Here is a 17,694-nt window from a genome sequence, read left to right as displayed (position 1 = left end):
TGTGACCTGAAAAAGGAAAACATCACTCCCATTTTTAAAAGGGTAGAAATGAGAAGCCGTGGAACTATTGAATGCTGAGCCTCACCTCTGTGTCTGGCAAGATCATGGAAAAGATCCTCCTGGTATCAATGTCAAGTCACATGCAAGACAAAGAGGTGATCTCAGACACCCAGCATGGCTTCACCAAAGGATAACTGGTGCCTGACCAATGTGCTGGCTTTCTACAATGGAGTGATCACATCAGACAACAAGCGAAGACTGACCGATGTCATCTACTTGGACTTCTGTAAGACCATTGCCATGGTCCCACATGACATCCTGATCTCCAAATTAGAGAGATATGCATTTGATGGGTGAACCATTCAGTGGGTAAGGAGTTGGCCTGAAGGTCACATGCAGGGAGTGGTGCTCAATGGCTCTATGTCCAAGTGGAGGCTGGTGATGAGTCTTGTACCTCAGGGGTCTGTCCTCAGACCCGTATTGGTTAATATTATTACTGATGACATAGACAGTGGGGTCGAGTGCACCCTCAGCAAGTGTGCAGATGACACCAAGCTGAGAGGTGTAGTTGATGCAACAGAGGAAGGGATTCCTGTCCAAAGGGCTCTGGGCAACCTGTTCTCCTGGGGGGCATCCCTGCTTATGGCCAGAGGGCTGGCAATAGGTGATCTTTAAAGTCCCTTGCCATTCTCTGATTCTATGGTCTCACTAGCTATACCTCAAGCATGACTCCCATGCCATCAGCCTTCCTGTAGTCTCTCACCTGACCACAACAGAAGGTGCCTCACCATCATCTTCAATGCCTTGAGCATGCTTCTGCCCTATACGGTCCCTATCTGTGCCACATTCCTCCTGCTGGTCCGTCACCTCCAGAGACAGAAGTGGCCTCCCAGCCTCCTTCACAGCCATGTGCCTCCTGCAGGCCCAGCACATCCTGAGGCACACCTGACCTCATCGAAGCATTCCCAGCCAGCTCCTCCTTGTGGCCTCTGATCTGATCACATACCTGTCACCTCACATGCCTCTTCCAATGCCATGGGACTGCTGCAGGACCTCGCAGTCCCTGCCCTGCCCCAAGGGGACAAACAGCTGAAGTTAGGGGTAGAAGTGGGGTTGAAGCTGAGATGTGCTGTGTGCATGGTGGAGAGTTTTGGGAATTAGGTGTTCAGATTAACATTTAGGGATTAGAGGTCACCTTCTAGGGTTATGGGAATGGTAGGGCTTTAAGGGAAGGATCGGTGTTCTTCTCAAGATGCCTGCTCAATTTATAGGGGAAGATCAAGCTTTGGAGATTGGAGATTTGTTTATTTCTTGACTGGGGACTAGGGTGAAGGCTGGTGTTATAATCCTTGGTTAGGCTTAATCATCCTTTTGCTCAGCCTTCTAGTAGAAGATGGGTTTGACATCTGCCTTTTCTAAGTCTTGAGGAATTACTTTAATCAATTTGTCCTTTCCAAGGTCTTTGAGATAGGTCTTATGATGATGTCAGCAGCTGTACCAGCACCTCTCTCATTCTTCCAAAACCAACTCTAAGCAACCTGAGGACTGGCCAGGGGGATGGTGAAATTTTGGGAAAGGGCTTGGTTAAAATCTCTGAGAGCCTTTATGAGCTTCACATAGTCAATGATGGCAGTGTCGTAGATAATCATAGCAACATGGGATCATGGTTTGGGTTGGAAGGACCTAGAGATCGTCCTATTCCAACCCCCCTGCAGTGGGCAGGGACACTTTGCACTAGGCCGGGTTGCTCAAAACACATTTCAACCTGTCCTTGAACACATCCAGGGATGGGACATTCACAGCTTTTCCAGGCAACCTGTTCCAGTGCCTCACCATCCTCAAAGGAAAGAATTTCTTCCATGTATCTAATTTAAACCTGCCATCTTCTATTTTAAAGTTATTACTCCTTGTCCTATCACTACACTCCCAGACAAAGACTGTCTCCCCAGCTTTCCTGTAGGTCCTCTCTAAGTACTGGTAGGTTGCTCTAAGGTTTCCCTGGTGCCTTGTCTTCTCCAGGCAGAACAGTTCTCTCAGTGTGCCTTCATAGAAGACTTGCTCTAGCCCCTTGATCTGGACTTGTTCAAATAATTCCATGTACTCGAACTGCCGCGTTAAACCACAGCAGTCTTTTTGGCACCCAGTGTGGGGCACAAAGGGTTGAGAGAAGGACAGATCTTACTACAGAGTACTAAAGATAAATTGTTATAAGCATTAGACCAGTTTAATAGTTGCTGATCACAAGGTCGACATTTTGGATCTCAGGTCTGTTGGGCTTGTTTTCAGAAATGTGTTGTATAGCACATTACTTGTTGCATGTGTTCCCATTGTGCTCTTTATCATTTCTGTGGCTGGTTTAAAGTTATTTTGCTATGTTGTGTAGCACTGGCTTATGAGTCTATAAAATTACTGGTCATGTGACAAATCTGTTCTTTGTACTGAGCATTGCCATCACCTCCATACCTCAGGAACCATCACTCAGAAACTATTAAGAATTACACTCTTGACCTTTTTGCTTTAGGGAGCCAATCCATGAGGAGAAACGGGAGAGACACTTCTCCACTTATGCAATCTCTCTTTCTCCTTCACCTCCCCCTTCTCCTCCAGGCTAATTACACTAGCTCTACAAAGCTTTGGATATCCATGGGATGGGCCTACTGTGATGTCTCCTGAATGTGTTTCAACTTTTGTTTAAGGATAAACAACTCCTTAAGAATGCCCTCCAGAGACCTGCCCCAAGGCCGGAGAGTTAGGAGTGGCAGGGAGCATGGGAGGATCTGGGCAGGCACCTAGAGCAGTGGGCACCTCCAGTGCTTTGGAAGTTCCCCCCTGAGCATGTGCAGAATCCTTAAAAACTGCAGAAGTGCTTGAAAAGGAGGGGTTATCACCTTGGCAATTCCAAAGGGAATTCCAAAGGGAGCCTCAGTCAGTGCCGCTCCAAGCCCTGGGACAGGCCCTGCAGCTACTCCAACACCTCTGACATGTCCCGCAGCCACTCCAGCCCCAGTGACAGGCCCCAGGTCTAGTCTGGGGACTAGACCAGACCCCCCAGGTCTGCTCTTGCTAGGCCAGAGCACCAACCTGTGCCAGGATCTCTTGCCTCTACATGCAACAGAAAACAGTGGGTGTGAAAATCAGGCTCCTGAGAATGGAAAAGAACTCAGGTCAGGCTGCTCTGTGGCTGGGCCAGGCCTCTTGTGCTGGCCTGGGGAGCGGGGCTGGCCCTGTGGGGCACAGGCACTGTGTGCTGGGGATCTGCCAGGCAAGAGAGCAGGGCTCCTGCAGCTTCACGGACCTCCATCTCCTGCCACCATGGACACCTCCTTGCTCCATGCATCCAGCAGATAAACACCTATTGGCCACCTGCTTTCTCTTCTTCTAGAGGAACTGGGGACAGAATAGCAAAACCAAGTAAATCTCACAAATTGTGAGCCACAGAAGGCCCTGATGCTGTGCAAGAACTGCTCAAAAACAGCAACCACACCTGTGGGTGACCATCACTGGTCACACAACCAAAACACTGTACCACAAGGGGCTGCTTTGCAGAGAGTAACTCCGTCCCAGCCACAGCCAGTATAGGGGCCCTGATGGACAAAAAGACTCCCTCTGAGCTCTGTAAGGAGCCCGGAAGGTGCTAATAACCACCAGGACAATTGAGAAAGCCCAAAGGCCCTTCTGAAGGGTCACTGAGTGCCATCTGAGAGGCAGTGCTGGGCAGTGGGGAGGGCCAGAAGAAAGACTTGTATGATGGCTGTGAGAAACAAGGAAATCCATGGCTTTAGTGGATCCTTAAAGTCCTGCCTGAGTCCCCAGATGGAAAGCAGTGTAATGTTTGTGGGTGGAGGAGTAGCCAAATCTTGGGACTGGGACAGGGCTGAAGGTCCCTGCGTGAAGCTGAGCTGATGGAGAAGTGTCCACCCTGCATGTGTGCCTCAGCCTGGGAGCAGGGGCCTGCCCATGGTGTGGGATGGCTGGGCTGTGCTCAGCCATGCCCCAGGAGATGACCTTGCTCTCTTCCTCCCCACCACTCCCCACACAGGGCAGGCCCTCAGGAAACACCCCTGAGCCTGGAGATGCACCAACCTGCTGCGGTGAGGTGCCACTACTGCAGGGGAAGAAGGGAGGGTTGGAGAGACACGTGGGACCTGCGGGCAAGAGTGGTATGGACTGGGGAAGTGAGTGCCTGGGAAAAGTTACCCTGGAGACATAGGAGCCATTCTGGAAAGGAAACTTGTAGGCAGGAACAGCACTTTTGTGGCACTGCAGAGCTGGTGGGCACATTGTGCAGGCTGTTCTGATGGACATTTGTGTCCTTTTCCATCGTGTATTAAGTGCCACTTTTCTCGGGAATAGAGTAGCCAAAATAGCAGTGACAGATAGTCTAAGATCATGAAAGGCATCATAAACATGCCCCTAAAAAGATAACCGATATGGGGAAATCAGAAGACAGCCCAGGAGAAATGTGAGACTGAGAGGAGGGAATAGGGGCTTGGCCAGCCAAAATTAAGGATTTTGTAGAGGTAAGAGGGTTCAGGTTCTGCTGATGCTGCCGTAACTGTGACTTAAAATAGTCATATGAAGCTATTCCCTGGCTTCAACCTGTAAACTAAATTCCTAAACCTAAATGCTACTCAGCACCTTGACAGGAATCCACTACTCTAATGAGTGACCTCAAAGTATCCCTAGAAGACAAAACTCAGCCCATAGCCACTTCCCCTAGCTCTTACTCTCTTAATCACTCTGATCTCTGCCCTTAATAGTAGCATTAGAATGGCCTATTTAACACTAGAAAACTGCTTAAGGGACCTAAACAAAACCCTAACTCCAAATTAATGTGAGGGGCCATGGATCTGATCAGCTTGTGGGCCACAAGGAGGAGATGGGTGGGTATGCTTTCAGGAGCTCTGCTCTGCCTCAGGATCTCCTGCCCCAGCAGCAGGAATGTGACTGTGGCAGGGACTGTGAGGTCACTTCTGTCTCTGCACTTGATAGGGCAGCAGCAGGAATGTGTCACAGAAAGGGACTGTGAGGTCACTTGTGTCTGGAGGTGGCAGGTCAGCCTTGGCTTCTCCCTGGGAGCTGCACTTTTGGGCTGACATCTGGCAGTGGCCCTGCTAGGCCAGCACAAGGCACCTGCTTGGCATGCTGACTGGGGGATCCCCTCTGCCTCCAGACCCAGGACGACCCAGGCAGAAAGAAGGCCCCCAGGTGGGTTGTCCTGTCCCTTCTGCTTGAGTCCATGACTACACAGCAGCAGGCACAAGGCTTGGCTATGTCTAGCCAAGAAGCTGCAAGGCCAGCAGCAGGCCCCTGGCTTGGAAGGTGCTGCTGAGTATCTATGATCAGACCCTAGCTTTGTTTTTCAAGGAACAGCTGGTGAGGGTTGATGAGACGTTGGTGAAATGATGGAAATGCTGGGATGAGAGCAAGGTGGTGAACAGAGATAGGGGGTCTGCAGACTTCCAGGAAATAAGACAAAGTGTTTGACAGCATAGGAAAGCGTGCAAAGGAAAAGACAAAGAGTGCTGGCAAGAATGGAAGGCACCAACAGCCCTGTCACTTTGGCTAGAGCTTATGAGAAGATGACATATAGTCATTGCAATGCAGCCTCTTTGCTTCCTTGCAACCCTGTGCAGAGGCAGGGTGGTGTCATACCAGTGTTCTTCTCAGGCATCACACTGCCCACCACATTCCTCAGACCTCCAGGAAAAGTCCTGAGCCAGACAGGGGGGTGCAGGATCTCCCCTCACAGTGGCTGGGGTCAGGCCTTGGCTCTTCTGCTTCACCAAAACCAAGAAAGACTTTTCTCAGCACAGTGCTTTGCCTGTCTATAATCATGGCCTCCAATTATCTGCCCTAAGCAGTCCCTGGGGAGGCTTTGTTAGTAACAGCCCTCAGTAGGGCCCATTAATACTCCAAGTCACTTCAGCTTTTCCTTTTGAGTTTGTTTTTTTCGCACAGTTGCATCGTTCTCCTCTCAGTACCAAAGTTTCATTGACTCAGCACCAAAACATACAATGGAACTCATTAAAACACAGAAACTCGTAAGGAGCCATTTTTCTCCCACCATTTTCTTCAAGTATTCAAGACTTGTTCAGCTAATTGGAGAGCTTTCATGTTGTAGTTAAGGGGGAAGATTTCAAAGAGCATCTAATAAAAATCTTTCTTCATTTGAAAGGCTGAATTTTGTTGTGTTTCAGTTTAGAGCATCATTCTGCTATAGGTATTGGTCTAGGTTTTGACCTTTGAAGCCCTGCTTAGGTGGGAAGAGCAGGGTTTTTCCTATTTCAAAACAAACAACAGGAAATCATGCTGCAATTTAAAAAATAATAATAATAAAAAAAAAAAGTTCAAGTTCCTTATTTTGTTGCCTCCCGTGATGTTTACCTTCCCAAAAGGATGACTGTACATGATGTATTTTACAGTGATTAATAGGAAATTTTAAGTAATTGTGTTAATATTAATCCATATCATACTAATTCAATGATAAACGAGGAGGGTCTTACTAAGGAAACCATTAGACAAACTGCTGAGAGATGGGTGACCTTGAACTCACTGAAACTCCAAGCAGCAACTGGGTCACTGAGAGTGGTCTGAATGATTAAACAGTAAGAGGAGGGCAAACCAGGAGAATGATGGGAAGTGCATAGATCCAGAGAGGCAGCTGGAAAGGGGACATTCAGCAAGGTCTATGTAATCAAGATGAGTTTTGTGCCTGGAAGATGAGGGAGGGAGCACACCATGATAGAAAAGCGATGACAATGCAACTACAGCTGAACACCAGTATTTCTTCTCCTGGGATGAATATGCATCCTGAAAAATCACATTTCTTCATGATAGAAATTACACTTCATATGAGACATTTTACGGAAGGGATTGAATCTTTTGAGCTGATGAGTTGTTGCTTTATCATTCAAGTACTGAAAAAAATACTGGGTATTCTGGCAGAGCTTTGCTGTCTGACCATAAGCAACCAGGGAAAACCTCCAGTGGCCCCGTTGTGTTTGAGGCACTTCCCCAAACCAGCAGATGTCAGTAAAGACCTGCAGGACGTAGTTAAGGGAAAAGATTTCACAAAGCACAGAATAAAAATATTTTCTTGATTCAAAGGCTGAATGTTGTTGCATTTCCATTTGGAGCATCATTCTCGTATTGCTATTCATCCAGGGTGACTTCTTTGGAGAACTCCATCAGGAGGAAAAGCAGAGTCTGGAGGTCTGACACCTCCACTGCCAGCAGTGGTCTTTGTCCGTGTAACTGCAGCCCAGCCCACACATGAAACCCATTCTAAGACGAGTCAGGGGTTCCTTGGGAAACAATTAAAGTAATAAATAAAATAAAATAAAGTAAAATAAAGTAAAATAAAGTAAAATAAAGTAAAATAGAGTGAAATGAAATGAAATGAAATGAAATGAAATAAAATAAAATAAAATAAAATAAAATAAAATAAAATAAAATAAAATAAAATAAAATAAAATAAAATAAAATAAAATAAAATAAATAAAATAAAATAAAATAAAATAAATAATATTTGAAATGACCGTTGGGATCTGATAAATTGTAAATGAATCTTAGTAGACAACTGGACATCCATAGTCTCTATTGGGTCTTCCATGGAATACTCAGGAAGAAAATTAAAGGAAATATATGTTCATTGGCTGTAGCTGTACCCATGAGATTGGCCGCTTTTGGGAAATTGCCCCTTCCAGACATGGAAACGTAAATTGAGTAAAGTGAAAAGAGCTGCCCAGTCAATAGAGTAGGGCAAAGTCCTACTTCCTGTGCTACAGATGCAGAAGGTAAAAAGAATTGCATTGTGCCTGACACTACTCTGGGACGTGTCCCCCAGGTCAGGCAACTTTACCTTAGTGCTGACAAGGCCATCACTAAACCAAGCTCCCAAGCTCTACATCTACACCTTGGCTCTCCAGTTGATGACCCAGCTCATGGATGGCAATCTGGGAGTCTCGGTTAGCGCGACGTTGCCTCAGGTGCGCCACCATGGTAGCCATTGGCACCTGCTGTTCTTCAGCCCTCAGCAAACCCCAAACAGAAGGATTCTGTGGAAGGCCAAGCAAGGTAGACAACTGGTTCATGTCCTTTGTCTCCAAGGCAGCTCTGCCAAAGCCCCACCGGTGGTGCCCTCTTGAAACTTTGAAGTTCCCTCTCCTGATGCAGTCTAAGCCGAGGATGCACATAGCCTCTGAGCCAGTCCCAATGGGGTGCTTTGGCCATTTCTTCCCAGTTAGACTCACTTCAGCCTCCAGTACTGTTTTCTCTTGGGCTGCCCCTGTCACTCCAGAAATACAGGTGGGTTCTACCTCTTTCTAGCTTGATGACATTAGGGTACACTCTGCACTGGTGTCCAGTAGAGCCCAATACATTTGTGGATCTGATGTGCCAGGCCACTAAATATACCCAGTCCAGTAAACCTGATTGTCCCTTTTCTTCCTGATTGTCCCTTTCTCCCCCTGTTTGGAAGCAAGACCCCTCCACTCCTGCTTGTCGTATTTATAACTGTGTCTGGTAGACGGCCCACTGGAAACACATCCCACCATGGCAGGGGAGAGGGTGCTGACAGTGAATGAAGGAATTTCGGTGAAGGAATTGGGGCCCAGCAGAGACAAGGAGTCAAGGCAGTGGGCTGGGGGAGGCCAGCAGAAGCAGCCCAAGGGGTGGTGCTGCTGGTGAGGACATGTTTGTGGCAGCAGCCTGAGTGGGCAGCTGTGAGCAGGTGAGGGGAGGCCAGGAAGCGCATGGCAAGAGCGCTCCTGCCAGCAGAGCCAAGGCCGGGGCCGAGCCCAAGGGCAGAGGCAGGCCCAGGGCAGGGGGCTGCAAGGGCCATGCTGAGCTCCCTGCCCCTGCAGCAGCCGCCCTGGCCCTCGGCCTCCTCTCCCCTGCCCCTGCAGCTCTGGGCTCCCTTGGCGCAGCCCTGGCTCTGCAGCACCAAGCCCTGCTGGGAGCCCTCCCCTGCATGCTGCCACCACTCCCTGACACTGCTGTTGCCCTCTGCCGGGCACTGCCCAGTCCAGCCCAGCCCCTGCCCACCTCTCCCCACCTCCCTGTCCTCTCCCCAGCCCAGCCCAGCCCAACGCAGCAGCCCAGGCTGGGCTGGCCCCCAGGCAGTGTCCAGTGCAGGCTGCTGCAGGGCTCTGGGCATGGCCACCACAGCCCCAGCCCCTTGCAAGGCACCGCAGCTGCATGCACAAAGGTGGCTCTGGGCCTCTCTAGTGTCTCCTGGGCTGGGGCCAACTATGGTGATGCTGGTGCATTATGCTACGGGTCCATTAAGCTTTTCCTGCGAGACCCATTGGCAGCAGCAATGGAAGAGGCTTCCAGGTATCTGGGTTTGCCATGAGTAGCCCATTGTATTTTTGTGGTGCTGGGAGGGGAGCCAGCTGTGACCCAGGGCTGCACAGTGCCTGCTGCTGCCTGCAGGGACAGGGATGGCACTGCAGAGACAACAGGACTGTTACTAAGGTAGACAAGATCTCAGGGCTAACCCAAACATAAGAGCACAAGAGAACAAACTGGAAGCCAAGAGAGCAGCAGGGAAAAGGCCACGTCCTGCTGCTGGCCATGGCCATGGCTCCAGGGAAGCAGCAGCACCAACCCAAAGGCAGCAGAGAGGCAGAGCCCAACAGGCAGTGAGGGGCAGCCCCAAGGGACACTGGGGCTGCTCCTGTATGTCGCAGCTGGGCTCTTGGTCCTGAGCCCTTCCTGCGTGCTGGGGCTGCTCCCATGAGGACACGGGACCTCTGACCAGTGACATTCTGAATGTATTTCGGATGCTTTCCTTATTGTCTTTATTCACGGAGGAAACCTAGGTCTACAGGTACATGAGATGACTGGGATAAGGTAAATAAATTAGCATGATGATGGTTAAAAAATCCATTATTCAAATAAAAATAATATTTAAAAAAATTAAAGATGTTAAATAAAAAAAATTAAACAATAAAAATTGTTCCCTCAGTTTCCCAAATAACTTCTCATTCCAATTAATATTTTTATTTTACATTATTGATTATGACAATAATAATAATGAGCACAGCACATCTCTGATGCTTAAAAAGCATGTATAGAAACAGTTTTAATCAAAGCATTCCTGAGCTCCTGGTTCCTAACGCTATAGATGAGAGGGTTCATTGCTGGTGGCACCACCGAGTACAGAACTGCCATCACCAGGTCCAGGGATGGGGAGGAGATAGAAGGGGGCTTCAGGTAGGCAACTGTGGCTGTGCTGACAAACAGGGAGATCACGGCCATGTGAGGGAGGCACGTGGAAAAGGCTTTGTGTCGTCCCTGAGAGGAGGATATCCTCAGCACTGCACTGAAGATCTGCACATAGGACACGACAATGAAGACAAAACAACCAAGGACTAAAAAAACACTAAACACAAGGATGCCAAATTCCCTGAGGTAGGCATCTGAGCAGGAGAGCTTGAGGATCTGGGGAACTTCACAGAAGAACTGGTCCACAGCATTGCCTTGGCAGAGGGGCAGGGAAAATGTAGTGGCCGTGTGCAGGACAGCATTGAGAAAGCCACTGCCCCAGGCAGCTGCTGCCATCTGGGCACAAGCTCTGCTGCCCAGGAGGCTCCCGTAGTGCAGGGGCTTGCAGATGGCAACGTAGCGGTCATAGGCCATGACGGTGAGGAGATAGTACTCTGAACCAAACAAGAAGACCGAAAAGAAGACCTGAGCAGCACAGCCTTGATAGGAGATTGCCCTGGTGTCCCAGAGGGCATTGGCCATGGCTTTGGGCAGAGTGGTGGAGATGGATCCCACATCGAGGAGGGCGAGGTTGAGGAGGAAGAAGTACATGGGGGTGTGGAGGCAGTGGTGGCAGGCTACGGCACTGAGGATGAGGCCGTTGCCCAGGAGGGCAGCCAGGTAGATGCCCAGGAAGAGCGCGAAGTGCAGGAGCTGCAGCTCGCGCGTGTCTGCGAATGCCAGCAGGAGGAACTCACTCACGGAGCTGCTGTTGGGCATTTGCTGTCCATACACATGCTTTCCTGGTAAAGAGCAAAATGCAGAAGAATGTTAAAACAGTTCTCTGAGGAAAACCTATTGTGTCTCTTAAAGGACCCTGTAATCTGAGCCTCTCTCTTTGCACGAAAATCTTTTGGCATCTCTCCTGCTTGAGCTGTGGCTGGTGCTGGCTGAGAGTGGCACTGGGAGCAGGGGCTGCTGTAGGCTGCAGAGGAGTCCTCTCTGCTATACAGCAGGAAGGAATCAGGAACATGGGGGAAGCTCAAGTTCAGTTCACTGGTCAGATCAATGAGCTTTTCAGTGTTATTTCAAACAACTCATCTGAATGCAGAGTTACACAGGCCACTGCCCACAAGTCATGTTCTAATCTACCCTGTATTTCCTGTCTTTGAGCCGCAGAACCACCCAGCTCTGGAGTTTCCTTGAGAAGAAACTGGAGACAACTGAGAGCAGAGAATCCCCAGTCCAAGTGCAGCTGGACAGAAACCTCACCTGAGGTGAAGTTCTCACACAGACAGAGCTTGGGAGCATCTCTTTGAGCTCTACCTTCTCTTCTACCCCCATCTGCCCCACAGCCCATGGGCTGCAGGGGAAGAGGAGGCCAGGGAGGGGCTGCTCCAGGGGAAGGCATCTGCACTGCAGGGCATGGCCACGAGGTTCCCAAATCCCCCCTGCCACGGCGTTTCTGCCAACAGCTCCTTCTGGCCGCCTGCCCTTCTGTGCTGCCTGCAGCTGTCCCTGCCGGGAGCTGCTGCTCTGCACCCACCTCTTCTTTCCCCCTGCCCGTGCTCACAGACCCCATCCCACGCGGCTGTGCTCAGCGCTGCCCTGCAGCACCCTGCCACCAACAGGGCCCTGCCAAGGGGCACCTCCATGGCTGCAGGAGTTACAGGGCAGCTGACAGAGAGCCCGGCATGGCCAGCCACAGCAGGGTGTTCTGGGCTGACCGGGGGCACCTCCCTTAGGGCACTCCAAGGAGCTTCTGCCAGACTTCCTCACCTCGCACTGCAACCCAGCAGGACTCTCAAAGCCTACTGCATTGCCCACTGCCCTCCCAGAAACAAGACCCAGCACGAGACCCTTCCAGGATCTGCAGTTGCATGGCCCTGCAGCCAGACCCTTACCTTGTCAAGGGCTGTGCAGGTTTCTCCTGCAGGCAGCTCTCAGCATCCTCCCACACCCAACTGCCTTCAGCCCCTCTCTTATTTTCTTCTCTCTGTGTCTGTGCTTCTATGTCTCTTTCCTGCTGTGCTGTGCAGAGGAGCTGCTCCTGGCCACAGCTGTCTCTCTGCACCAAGGCCCTCTTGCCACGAGCTCCCCTTGGGCTCACTAGCCCAGCCCAGCTCAGCAGCACAGCACCAGCCCAAGGCACTGCAATCACCCCTCTGGGGGCTTTGCTGATGAGCCCACGAACCTCAGGCCCTCAGAGACAATTGAAGACAGCTCTCCAGAAGTCCAAGTCAGAGGCAAGTTTCCTGCAGTGTTCTCCTGAAGGCCAGCACTGACACAGCCTCCTTTGGAGCTCGTTAGAGCAGAACCCTGGAGGCAGTGAGGACAAGGAGACAAAGGCAATGTGAAGGTGACACTGATGTGTAGGAAAAGTGGATGTGTGTCACCAAGCTCAAGGGCCAGGACTTGACATCCATCCCATTTTAAGGGGGATCCTTTCCCTTGACAGGTTGCTCAGGGCTCTTTGTGGGGCAGTAGGAGATGGGGATGTGCATGGCCAAGTGCAGGAGAATGGTACGACCCCTGCCTGGTTCATGGGTGGGGGCGAGAAGGCAATGAGGCCCTGGTGCTTTACCAATCAGCTGTCTCCTCTAAGGGTTCAGTGGCAGAGACAACAGCCATAGCCATGGACACAAAGACCTGGGTCCTGCTGGGACTTTGAGCCTTGCCATAGCCCTTGCTCCTCTCCAAACCAGGATGGCCTAGAGAATCCCAGACCTGTACCTCTTCACTGGTTAGTTGAAGACACTTGTCCTTGTGATGTCATACCGGATCTGATATGAGCATGATAACTCAGATCTTTTTGGTGGCCGTGCTCCTCATGAGGCAGCTCTGTAGGAAGCTGGTCTGGTTCCTCGTGATGAGGCACCTCTGCTCATATGGCATCCCTTGTGGTGCCCAGGCCCTCCTCGTCCTGTGTACTCTGCAGTGTCCCAGTCTGCTCTGATATGTGGCGTTACTCTCGCTCTCGTTCAGGACTGGGCTCTTCTCCTTGTAAATGTCTAGAGGTTTCTTTAGACAAAATCCTGTAGTTTCTCAAGCTCCCACCACACTGATGCTCTGTTCTGTCAGATGTTCCTGTCCGCAGGCAGACAGTTCAGCCTTCATGTGATTGTGCTGTCTCTGACAAGACAGCAGTATTGGGAGGTACAGGGGACACAGAATCACACAGAATTGTCTGGGTTGGAGGAGACCTCAAGATAATCGAGTCCAACCTCTGACCTAACACTAACAAGTCCTCCACTAAACCAATGTTTGGATAATACAGGAGTAACTGGCTAAATGGAATTGCAGCACAGTCACAGAAAGGTAGTGGGTGGAAGGCTGCCAGATTCTACTTTTTCTGTTCTTCCTTCTCATGCATGCTGTCAGTTTCTCGGGAGCTGTGTCCTAAATGTTATGGGGCTGTGCAGGACAAAGTTAGAAAGGCCAAAGCCCAGCTGGAGCTTAATCAATCCATTCCTGTCAAAGACAATAAACACTGCCTATATAAATACTTTAAATTAAAGAGGATTAAGAATCATCATAAATTATTGGATGTGGGGGGAAACCTGGTGCCAAGAGATGAGGTAAAGGCTGAGGTACTTAATGCCTTCTTTGCCTCTGTTACTAGCAGCAAGACCAGTTGTTCCCCTGGTCACTTCTTCCTCCTCATGGCCAGTGCCTAACTTTTAGGGTGGTTTGTGTCTTTTTTTTTTTTCTCTCCTGCTCTTTCCTACTGCCAAAGCAGGCTCCATCAGGGTAGAAACCACTCCTGAAGTAGGCATCCCAACCCAGCAGGCTCCTTGCCGCCTGTCAGCCAACCAGACAGAAGTCACCTCAGCAGCACCTTCCAAGGCATGGACTTGCTGCTGGCCTTGCAGCTTCTTGGCTAGACACAGCAGAGCCTTGTGCCTGCTGCTGCCCAGCCATGGACTCAAGAAGAAGGGACAGGACAACCTGTCTTGGGGTCTCCTTTCTGCCTGGGTCCTCCTGGGTCTGGAGGCAGAGGGGATCCCCCAGTCAGCATGCCAAGCAGGTGCCTTGTGCTGGCCTAGCAGGGCCACTGCCAGATGTCAGCCCAAAAGTGCAGCTCCCAGGGAGAAGTGAAGGCTGACCTGCCACCTCCAGACACAAGTGACCTCCCAGTCCCTTTCTGTGACACATTCCTGCTGCTACCCTATCAAGTGCAGAGACAGAAGTGACCTCACAGTCCCTGCCACAGTCACATTCCTCCTGCTGGGCCATGAGATCCTCAGGCATAGCTGACTGCTTTCTATTTCCCAAGGGACTAAGGCTCAGCTTTCTGGGTTAGAGAGTAAACAAATGTTTACTGGGAAGGTTTGGTGTTCTTCTGTGTTTAGGGTATGGTCAGGCTCTGTAGTTTAGGTCATTTTTAGGTCTGCCTAGAAGCCTAGGGTTAAATAGAGTATTTTAATGCTAATATTAAGGAAAGGGATTAGGGTGATTAAAAGAGTAAATGTAATGGAAAGGGGCTATGGGGTGAGTTTTGCTTCAAGGGATACTTTGTGTTCAAGCTTTGGAGAAATGGATTCCTGTCAGAGTGTTGGAACAGCATTTAGATTTCGGGATTAAAACTACTGGTTAAAATAGTGTAAGGGCCATACATGACTCTACAAGTCAGTGTTGCTGCACAATCCGCATTTCATGATTCCTCTTACCTCTACAAAATCATTAATTGGCCATGCTCCTCTTGCCACCTGAAAATCTCACATCTCTCGTGTCCAGGTTGCTCCTGACCTCCACATATCTTACTGGGATCAGCTTTCCGATGACATCCATGACATAGGCAGTATATGTCTCACGTCTGTGGGCTATTCTGTTCTTCAGAGAGAAGTGGCATTGTAGTCAGGAGGGAAAAGGGCCTAAAGGAGCATCCTGCCCCATATGCCCATCAGCTCTGCCTCTCTACAAAACTGCGCATCCTACCTACTAGTTTTGTTTCCAGAATAGCTTCCATGGATCTCGAGTTCTTTTTCCAGGCCCTCACAAATACTTCAGTTTTGGATGTGTAGAGATGGAATAAGGAAAGCAATGCGCGGATAGACCTGAGCTTAGCAAGGGAGGCAAAGAATAACAGGAAGAGATTCTAGAGATACATAGCTCAGAAAAGAAAGGCCAAGGAGAGTGTACCCCCTCTGATGGATGAGAAGGGTAAACTGGTAATGACAGGCATGGAGAAGCCTGAGGGCCTTGACAATATTTTGGCTCAGTCTTCCCTGCCAATCAGGCTTCCCAAGTCTTTAATTTTCCTGAAGCCATGGGTGGAGGCTGGGAGGCAAAGCCCCACCTGCTCTTAGTGAAAAGCAGGTTTGAGACCACCTGAAGAAACTAAACAAGTACAAGTCTATGGGGCTTGATGACTTGCATCCCAGGGTCCTGAGGGAACTGGCTGATGTAGTTGCCAAGCCTCTCTCCATCATATTTGAAGATTCCTGAAGGTTGGGTGAAGTCCCTGGTGACCTGAAAAAGGAAAACATCACTCCCATTTTTAAAAAAGGGTAGAAAGGAGGACCCAGGGAACTACCGAATGGTGAGCCTCACCCCTGTGCCTGACAAGATCATGGAAAAGATCCTCCTGGAATCGGTGTCAAGGCACATGCAAGACAAAGAGGTGATCTCAGACAGCCAGCATGGCTTCTCCAGGGGGTAAATCTGGTAGCTTTCTACAATGGAGTGACTACATCAGACAACAAGGGAAGACAGACCACCTACTTGGATTTCTGTAAGACCTTTGACACTATCCCACATGACATCCTGATCTCCAAATTGGATGGAGACGCATTTGATGGGTGCACCATTCCGTGGATAAGGAGTTGGCCTGAAGGTCACACCGAGAGAGAGGTGGTCAATGGATCTATGTCCAAGTGGAGGCTGGTGATGAGTGGTGTACCTCAGGGGTCTGTCCTGGGACAGGTATTGTTTAATATCTTTAGCAATGACATAGACAGTGGGGTCAAGTGCACCCTCAGCAAGTGTGCAGATGACACCAAGCTGAGTGGTGTAGTTGATGCAACAGAGGAAGGGATGCCATCCAAATGGTTCTGGGAAAGCTTGAAATTTGGCCCCATGTGAACCTAAGCAGGTTCTATAAGTCCAAGTGCTAAGTGCTGCACCTGGGCCGGGGAAATCCCATACAGGAGGATAGACTGGGATAAGAACTGATTGACAGTAGCCCTGCAGAGAAGGACTTGGGGATTCTGCTGAACGAAAAGCTCGACATGAGCCAGCAGTGTGCCCTTGTAGCCCAGAAGGCCAACTGTAACCTGGGCTGCATCAGCAGAGGAGTGGCCAGCACGTGGAGGCAGGTGATTCACCCCTTCTACTCTGTCCTTGTGAGGCTCCACTTGGAGTCCTGCATCCAGGACTGGGGCCGCCAGCACACGAAGGGTGTGGGTCTATTAGAATGGGTCTAGAGGAGGGCCACGAAGATGATCAAGGGTCTGGAACACCTCTCCTATGAAGAAAGGCTGAGAGAGCTGGGGCTGTTCAGCCTGAAGAAGAAAAGGTTCCCGGGTGACCTCATCGCAGCCTTTCAGTACTTAAAGGGGGCTTATAAAAAAAATGGAGAGTGACTCTTGAAGTGGAGAGTGACTTGAAGTTGCAAAATCTTCAGCACTTGTTCTCGTGGGGGACTTCAACTTCCCAGACATATCCTGGAAGCACAACACAGCCCTGAGGAAGCAGTCTAGGAGGTTTCTGGAGAGCGTGGAAGATAGCTTCCTGACGCAGCTGGTTAGTGAACCTACCAGGGGTGGCGCCCCGCTAGAGAGAGAACTGGCAGAGGAGCTGGCCAAGCCACTATCCATCATTTATCAGCAGTCCTGGCTATCAGGGGAGGTCCCAGTTGACTGGCGGCTAGCAAACGTGACACCCATCTACAAGAAGGGCCGGAGGACTGACCTGGGAAACTATAAGCCTGTTAGTTTGACCTCAGTGCCAGGGAAGCTCATGGAGCAGATTCTCTTGAGAGTCATCACGCGGCTCTTGCAGGGCAAGCAGGCGATCAGGCCCAGTCAGCATGGGTTTATGAAAGGCAGGTCCTGCTTGACGAACCTGATCTCCTTCTATGACAAAGTGACGCGCTGGGTGGATGAGGGAAAGGCTGTGGATGTGGTCTACCTTGACATAAGCTAGGCTTTTGACACCGTCTCCCACAGCATTCTCCTCAAGAAACTGGCTGCTCTTGGTTTGGACTGGCGCACGCTTCGTTGGGTTAGAAACTGGCTGGATAGCCGGGCCCAAAGAGTCGTGGTGAATGGAGACAAGTCCAGTTGGAGGCCAGTCACTAGTGGCGTCCCCCAGGGCTCGGTGCTGGGGCCGGTCCTCTTTAATATCTTCATCGATGATCTGGACGAGGGCATTGAGTGCACCATCAGTAAGATTGCAGATGACACCAAGTTAGGTGCGTGTGTCGATCTGCTCGAGGGCAGAAAAGCTCTGCAGGAGGATCTGGATAGGCTGCAACGATGG

General features: G+C 50.2%; 2 protein-coding genes across 2 annotated transcripts in view; one reads left to right on the top strand and one right to left on the bottom strand.

Annotated features, from left to right (window-relative positions):
• Nucleotides 1–17,694, top strand: part of LOC309888259 (olfactory receptor 14C36-like) — a gene marked incomplete at both ends in the record, with an annotated part of 130,148 nt that overhangs the window by 67,538 nt on the left and 44,916 nt on the right. The gene's annotated exons all lie outside the window — the stretch shown is intronic.
• Nucleotides 10,066–10,992, bottom strand: LOC309888142 (olfactory receptor 14C36-like; the record flags this gene model as incomplete). Its single annotated transcript, XM_082780384.1, has 1 exon — nucleotides 10,066–10,992. The coding sequence occupies one exon, from the start codon at nucleotides 10,990–10,992 to the stop codon at nucleotides 10,066–10,068; it is 927 nt and encodes a 308-aa protein (XP_082636510.1).

The sequence above is a fragment of the Aythya marila genome (assembly GCF_965140915.1).
Source record: "Aythya marila genome assembly, chromosome: 28".
Lineage (NCBI taxonomy): Eukaryota > Metazoa > Chordata > Aves > Anseriformes > Anatidae > Aythya > Aythya marila.
The sequence above is the reverse complement of the archived record's forward strand: the minus strand, read 5'-3'. Positions and strand labels throughout refer to the sequence as shown.